This window comes from Lactuca sativa, chromosome 5 (genome assembly GCF_002870075.4).
Source record: "Lactuca sativa cultivar Salinas chromosome 5, Lsat_Salinas_v11, whole genome shotgun sequence".
NCBI lineage: Eukaryota > Viridiplantae > Streptophyta > Magnoliopsida > Asterales > Asteraceae > Lactuca > Lactuca sativa.
In genome coordinates this window covers 66,235,537-66,243,950 of record NC_056627.2, presented here as the reverse complement: position 1 = coordinate 66,243,950, position 8,414 = coordinate 66,235,537, and the positions used below count along the sequence as shown (strand labels likewise).

The 8,414-nt window shown below is 31.5% G+C and overlaps 1 protein-coding gene and 1 long non-coding RNA gene across 2 annotated transcripts; both read left to right on the top strand.

Annotated features, from left to right (window-relative positions):
- Positions 1–813: 813 nt before the first annotated feature.
- On the top strand, positions 814–1,466 carry LOC111910593 (BTB/POZ domain-containing protein At5g03250). Its single transcript, XM_023906420.1, has 2 exons — positions 814–966; positions 1,113–1,466. The coding sequence occupies exons 1-2, from the start codon at positions 814–816 to the stop codon at positions 1,464–1,466; spliced, it is 507 nt and encodes a 168-aa protein (XP_023762188.1).
- A 4,321-nt stretch (positions 1,467–5,787) lies between these two features.
- Positions 5,788–6,845, top strand: LOC111910599 (uncharacterized). Its single transcript, XR_002856583.3, has 2 exons — positions 5,788–6,132; positions 6,333–6,845. It is a non-coding gene; the product is annotated as an uncharacterized LOC111910599 (long non-coding RNA).
- The last annotated feature ends 1,569 nt before the right edge of the window (positions 6,846–8,414 follow it).

The window sequence follows — 8,414 nt, the reverse complement described above, 5'->3', positions numbered from 1 at the left end:
GTTTGGTTAAATTGTAGACAAAATTTCAAAATTGGTCCCCATGCTTTTCAAAACATATCACTTTAAGGATATCTATCGAAAGCGCTACATTATTGACATTATTGTTCCTTATGGTTTCAAAACTCATTGCTCTTTATTACAATTAAATCTAACTTCTGAGCAATTAGTTTTTTTTTAAATGACCAATATACACTTGGACCAAATCTTATATATATATATATATATATATATATATATATATATATATATATATATATATATATATATATATATATATATATATATATATATATATATATATATATATATATATATATATATATATATACTAGCCGTTTACCCGCGCAAAGCGGCGGACGACAAATAGTTTGTTTCGACAATTAATTTCTTTTCGATAGAGAATGATTATTTTCAAGAGAAAATTACACGAATGGTCCCTATGGTTTGTGGTTACTTGCACGCTTGATCCCTATAAAGTTTTTTTAACTCGGACCGTCCCTGAAACTTTAATTTGTTACCCGCCCAGTCCCTCTCTTAACTTTTCCGTCTGTTTAGGTGTTAGTAACTCCCATACCGGGGGCATTTTTGTCCTTTCGCCATTACAAGACCTCTAAAACCCACCCTGTTCATTATTTGTGGTCATGTAGCCCTTTGTGCCTTCAGAATTTGGAAAGACGGGTCGGGTTGCTTGATCATCTCATGGTTGCAGATCGAGATCACGATTAAGATGGAAGTGAAATTACTGATTCGGGTTGCTTAGAAGACAATGATGATGATTTAACCAGGAATTCTTACTCGCTTACACCCGTGACGATGGTGGCTAATCTCATCGACAACTATCTTGCTGAGGTGGCATCCGATGTTAACTTGAAGCTCAAAAAGTTTCAATCTTTGGTTGCTACTGTCACTGATTTTGCAAGGTCAATCGATGAAGGAATGTATCGAGCAATAGATATATATCTCAAGGTACAGTTGACTTTTAAAGTCAAAATTGAGATCGAAATTCTTAGAAATTTAGGATAAAGATTTTCTTATACGTAATATTTGCAATCATATAAAGAGGGACAAAATCTTTTTCAATTTATATAGAAATTTCTAAAATGTTGAAGCAGAAGTTCGAACTCAAATGGCGAAACCTTGTAATCGTAATTTTACAGGCACATCCATGGCTGATAGATTTCGATTGGGAGCTACTCTGTCGATTGATGGCCTACCAGAAACTGTCACTAGAAGCCAACACACACGCCGCACAGAATAAGAGACTGCCGCTCCGTTTCATAGTTCGGGGTTCTCTTCTTCGAGAAGCTTCGGCTGCAGATATCTGTTGTCGGCTGCTTTTATGTCTCTTAAAATTACAACTCACAGACATACCTGAGCAGCATGTGCTGCCGGAAAGTGGGAACGTGCACCTTTTTCCCTTCGTTTGGATTGCAAGCCCAAGAGAAGAACACGAAAGGAAGAAGTGAGAAGAAGAAATTGAGAAAACGAATGAACGAGGTGGGTTTTAGAGGCCTTGCAATGGCGAAAGGACAAAAATGCCCCTGGTATGGGAGTTACTAACACCTAAACAGACGGAAAAGTTAAAAGAAGGACTGGGCGGGTAACAAATTAAAGTTTTGGGGACGGTCCGAGTTAAAAAATCTTTCTCGAGACCAAGCGTGTAAGTGACCACAAACCATAGGGCCCATTCGTGTAATTTTCTCTATTTTCAATTTAATCATTAGTTTGTTTTAGGAAACATGTCATATTAAAAATAAAGAAAATTCATGAAATATCCAAATTATAGGGTGTTGAGTATTTATTTGAATGAAAAAAGATCTGGTCAAAACCTTGGAAGAGAAGATTTATAGGAGTTTGTTTAAATTTTAATATTATTTTATTAGTGATTATTTGTACAATTAGCTTAATGATTTGTATGTCTTAAAAAAATATTATTATTTTATTCAATCTATTTTTAGAAATAATGAGATTTGTTTTATAAGATAGTAAATATATATATATATATATATATATATATATATATATATATATATACATATATATAATATTTGATCCAAGGATATATTGGTCATTTCAAAATAACTAAATGGTCAAAAGTCAAAATTAACGGACCAATAATGTAATGTTTGAAACCACAAGGACTGATAGTGTAGCTCTTTCAAATAGATATCCTTAAGATGAAATTTATGAAAACAACAAGGACCAATTTTAAAATTTTGTCTAAAATGTATTACCGCACACAATGTGATAAACATACATGAGTATGCAGTACATACAATGTTCTAAATAACGTAAGGCGTAACTTGACGGCAATGTCAAGCTTCAAGTTTTTTTGAGCTGTGGTGAACCACGTCGTTTGTAAAACGTGACTTAAGGCGACAATTTTTAATATAATTAATAATTTGATATATATTTTCTACTAATATTCCTCTTTATATACATATGTGACTTAAAATGGTATTTTGTCAAAACTTGACGACAAGTACAAGCCTTGAAGCCATGTCGGAGTCATGATGAGTTTTGTTGAACATTGATTAAGTAAATTGAAATTGAAAATCGAAGGAGCTCCTTAGGCAGGTCTTGTTGGGTCTTGGGTGAAGCCCGATTCTAGCCCAGCCGGCTTCTATGAATTTTTTTTGCTTGAATTGCATAATTTGAAATATTAGCCCCTAGATGGCTAGACCTTCATATATATTCTACCTTCATATATTCTTTACTAGTTTATAACCCGTGGAAACCACGGATACAAAATTAATTAAATATTCATAGTAAAAAATTCAAAATTATTAATTAATTATTTTGTATAAAATTTTAAATACATTATTAATTAAGGGATTTTTTTATTAGTTATGTAAAATTATAATTATTGATTCAAATAAATATGTGGAATTAATTTATCATATATATTAGACTCTTTTTATTTGTGAACTAATGAAAACAATAATATAAAATTTAAAATATAGAATAAATATATTGACAAATAACATCACATTAATTAGGAGGTTTAATGAATTTAAAATAGAAAATTAATAGAATGGCAAGTGGCATCATATTAATTAGGAGTTCTAATATTATAGCATTTGGCAAAAGGACTACTCTTTTATTAGTATAGAGAAGAGATTTTGCTAAAAAAAATTCTTTGTAATTTCTAAAACTTTATCATTAAATAAATTTGCATAGAAAGATAACATACTGTGATCAAATTTCTATTAATGAACATTGTTTTGTCCAAAAAAAAAAAGAATTATCAAAAACTACTACTTTATACATCTTTTTTACTTATATATTGGTTTAAAATTTAGATTATTATTATTAGGTTTCCATGTGGTATTACGTGTTATATTGCGTTATTTTAATATATCAAAACAAAGTTCAAGAGACTTTATTCCTTCTTTTTTTCCACCAATCACATACCCGCGTGTGTTATTTCTTTCTTAGAACCTAACTTGATGGATGGGTGATAGTGCATTCTATGTTAGTGGAAACCACCACTTTTTAATTGCATTCATACATCCTAACAATATGATCATATGCGATGTCACTATGATATCAACGCTTTATTACATTCGACACAACGTCATAGGGCTGACAATTTTCAACATGACCCGCGACACGACACGAAATAAATGAGTTTGGGTTGAGTTTTTCAACCCGTCAACACGCCAACCTGCTAACCCGTTTATTAAACGGGTCATATATGGGTTTCTCAAAAAATAAACGGGTTAACCCGCCAACCCGTATATATTTTTAATTAAAAAGATATATATATATATATATATATATATATATATATATATATATATATATATATATATATATATATAAGTGTATTTATCTATCAAGTATAAATATTTAATAAGTATTATCTATGTTTGTATTAACTTTTTATTTGAACATGTTTCTATGAATGTTTTTAATTTTCATTTGGATCTTTAAGACTTAAGTAGTTAACTGTCTAAAATTTGGATATATTTGCATCAACCATAAAAAATTTAATTATGTTTAATTGTCAATATCATTTATGGAATCTGACCCACAAACCAAAATCTGACCCACGAACACGTCAACCTGTGGCCCGTATAAATAAACAGGTTTGTGGGTCATATATGGGTTTATGTTCCAAACCCGCCAACCCGTGACCCGCCAACTCATGACATGTATATTTAAATGGTCGTGTTTGGGTTAGCATATTTTGACCCGCCAACCCGCGACACGCCAACCCGAACACGACACGATTGCCAGGCCTACAACGTCACCATAGAAAACACCCACCATACAAACCTCTTGTATAAAAATTAGAAATCAAACCCCTACCATATAAACAACCATCACCATAGAAATAGAAATCTAAATCAAACATTCATCATAGAAACAAAAAATAAAACAATGAAGACTTTGCATTAAAAATCTATTTGGCAAAAATCCATTCCAAGTTTTTGATTTTTACCATATGCAAGATTAAACACAACCATAAATTAACACTGGATGACATCCAACTTTCTTCCTTTAATTGGATTAATAATAGAACTAGATTAAATTCATTATTTTGGTTCGATTGATGTATATCTCTTTTATCTATTTGTAATATATAGCTTTTCTAATGCATTACTAACTCGTTTTAATATAATTCAGTCGTTCAAAAAAATATGACAATACCACCTCCGTCATGGTGAACAACATCCCTCACAAGAATAAAAACATTGTGAGGATGACTTCAAGTGAGTTAGCTATGGAGCTCCACAATTTTTTCTCTTAAATTTTATTATATATATATATATATATATATATATATATATATATATATATATATATATATTAAAGCGCATGTGAACTTTTAACAGTAAAGTTTAGACTTTTAGATTTCTGGCACCACTCTTTGGGGGCTTCACAGTTTAATCCCTTCAATTTTTATAATTACAATCTCCACCCACAAAAGTATGTTCAATTGTTAATTTGGTCTCTTTTTATATGAGGAACTACTAAACTCGATCACTTGCTGCAGTTACTCTTCAGTTTTCTGTTGAGGTCTATCCTGTAGAGGTACTCAAATTGGATCAGTGATCGATTTCTAGGTTTCGTTGTAAACTTAATTGGTTACTTCCAATTACGTAAATCAATAATTCAAACCGCACTCAAAGGTAGGGCATTTCCCATTTTTATAGGAACTTCTGTACCAAAAACAATGGTATCTCCAATTCTTTTCCAACGTTGTTCTATTTCCATACTTTTTTCCAACATTGTTTTATTTCGATATTTTTTTTGCTCATACTTTTTCCATTATTACACATTTAGGCATTCCTTGGTAAATGGATAATCAACCTTAGTATACACTATTAAATTTTGTAGTTACATAGTTTTGGAAACAGTCACTTTTATGTCACTTTTTTTTAGAAAACTTTAAATTATTTCTAATCATTTTTTAAAAAACTTTAAATTATTTCCAACCCACGTGTTCCATATAACACATGGGCTCTTTCCTAATTTATATGAAATGGTCATACGGAATGGTAAATACTTCTTAAGGTGACTAAGAAAGTAATGGAAATGATATGAAGTTGAGGTAAAGGTAGAAAATAAAAATGTAATAGACCAATAGCCTAATAGGCTAAAAGATTACAATTCATTAGCTATACCTATAGGCTATAAATGTTATTATCCTTCTAATTAAAAAATATCAAACCATAAAAAATGAAATAATATCGACGGGCGTAATAGTCAAAATACTTGGCCCAGATATGAGATAACAACAACCAACCACGTTTGCAAGCTGATAATTATCTGTCCAGCCTTTATCAACTACCAACTCACGCTAAAATCTGACCGTTCAAATCACCATCGTTAATTTCACCACAGCCGTTGGATCAACCAAAAGGGTCAATAAATATCCCCTATCATCTTCTATTCGTTGCCGTGTACTTCTATCTCTCCTTTATCAAGGACGAAGTTTTCACGTTTCTTCTTAGATCTTGGTTTCTGTTAGCCGTTTCAAACGATTATATCATTGTAATCTTGTAGATCGTTCTTCGATCTACGTTTTGGTTATGGATTTGATATGTTACGATCAGTCGATCGCCACCGGTTGTTGTGGTTACCGAAGATTAAGATTCCGATCCGCCGTTTCAGAAGGATGAGGTTCGTTATCTATCTCACACCTGTTGTTTGATCGATTATTTTGTCATAGTTGGATTAAACTTGGAAAAAGGCGTCTATTTAACAAGACGATTTAGTCGATTTGTTGCTGTTTATTCGTTTGGATTTCTTAGATGCATAGATTATTTTATGTAAGCAATTTCCGGTTGATGTAATGAGATTTCGTGTTGTTTATTGGGCAGGTTTGATTTGAAGAGAAGACACGTGTTTTACCGATGATGAATTTCAATCAAGGACGATCATCTGTTATGTTCTTCAGCTTCTTCAATCTCATATATCAGATCTCCGATCTTCGGAAAATTAGATATATATTAAAGCTGTAATCGATCGGATTCAATAGTTGTTGTTCGAGTGCGATGATACACAAATCATGTAGATGTATTCGAGATTTGGCGAGATGTGTCTTGTTGAAGATCTCAGAGGCGATAGATTGATTTGTAAGATCTACTGGTGGTGTTGCGTGTTGATTTCGTTATGTTGTGAGTCCGGCCTTTGCCATGTCAGGTGCGCTTGCATGGCAGGTCAAAAGTGTTAATGAAATTATTGTTTTTGTTTTGGTGGAAGGAGATGGTACGGGGTTGCCCGGTTCTCCTTCCTTCCTTGTGCGCCTGCGTTCTCTTCTCTTCTTCTTTGCTATCTCTCTCTCTTGCCAAAGATCTAAAAACGTAAAGCGTGGTTCTAATTTTGTCCCAAAATTAAGCAGACTGAGAGCACTCATAACACAATCAATACAACATCAAACGCTGGAGATCAATATCGAGACTGTATTAAGGTACAAACAATCCGTTTCTCCCTTCGAATTAATTTTTTCGCGATAATTTATGCAATTTTACGTAACTGTTGGCTGAAAGCCCTAAAGGCTCCTAAGCGTCAGTAATTCTGCCATTTCTAATATTCACTTGTCACATATTCACTTCTCACACGACAATTTCACTATCAAATCCTCGAAATTTATCTTTAATCATTGAACAAATTATCTTGCTGCTGTTATCCTTTTTTTGCTTCAAGTTTTGAATTGTTCAGTTGAGTTTTGTTAACAATAGTTGTTTAATCGCTAATACAAGTTGTAACTAGCATATAGTTGGAACATATTTATTTGTGTGTTTAAATTTCCCTGTAATATATATCGAGTAAAGGAGTGTTTATGTTGGTTACTGTGTCTTTGTACGCATATGTCGTGATGGAAAGAGTGGAAGAATTGAATGGAGAAGATAAATAAATAATTAGTTGATGTTTTGATATGATTATGTATTAGCGATTGTTTCTTTTATGAATTAGTGGTATGCAGCTTTGTGCACTTGAAGGGTTGGGAATGAGGGTGATGACATCATATGGTAATCGTATAGGTACACATCTCTGTTTATGAATTTGTATAATTCTAGCTTGTAGATTGTTGTTGAGCTTTTGTTAAATTTTGAACTCCAATTTAAAGTTTTTGTTAATTTTCCAATTCATATGTGGTATATGATGATGATTGCTGAACAATAAATTTGTGAAACGTTCAACGTCGAAGTTTTTCTTTGAAGTTTAAACAAATTAGGTGCACCCTAAAATTGTAACACAATTAGGTGTTTAGGTGACAACTATTTTCAAGCGCCTTAACTGATTATATTGAATTAATATTGTTTTCATTTGAAAAATATATATATCTTACATGATTTAAGACCTATATTTTAGGTTTTTTTTAAAGCTAAAATTTAACTTTAATTTTTGCATAAGAGGACTGTATTTTCTTTATTCAGTTTTTTTAGCAGCTCTACTTGGTAAACTTCTGTTTTTCAGACAATTTTTTAGGGAAAAATTTTAGTTTCTTTTTATTTTGAAAAAACTGTTGATTTTTAATTATTTTTTGATTGAAAAAATTAAATTATGTGGTTTTTTTATGGAGAGTAAATAAGATTTTAGACTAAAACCGACTTGCGAAATCTGAGCGAAATCTAACATGCGGGAGGCCGACTTAAAAAGAAAATTATAGTTTTTTTAGAAAAAAATTTGATGTTTAATTACATCAGAAACGTCAAAATATAGTTTCTCTTTTATAATAATAATAATAATAATAATAATAATAATCGATCTAAATTGTGGAAAAGTGATTTTTAAAAAATTAGTATCATACAGGAAAAAGTAACAAATTTTTTACAAAAAACTCTTATGATGGTGGTCGATGGGGGGAGTGATTCTGCGAATTGTTATAATCTTTATGTTTTTCGTCGTCATATATTTAATTTAGGTTTTGTTGATTACAAAATGATCAAAAGAGTCGA

What these genes read in the sequence shown, in the direction of transcription:
- LOC111910593 (XM_023906420.1), top strand. Translation starts at nt 814, where the DNA reads ATGGTGGCTAATCTCATCGACAACTATCTTGCTGAGGTGGCATCCGAT. An exon ending in CAATAGATATATATCTCAAG is followed by an intron (nt 967 to 1,112) that starts GTACAGTTGACT and finishes ATGTTGAAGCAG; the next exon opens with AAGTTCGAACTCAAATGGCG.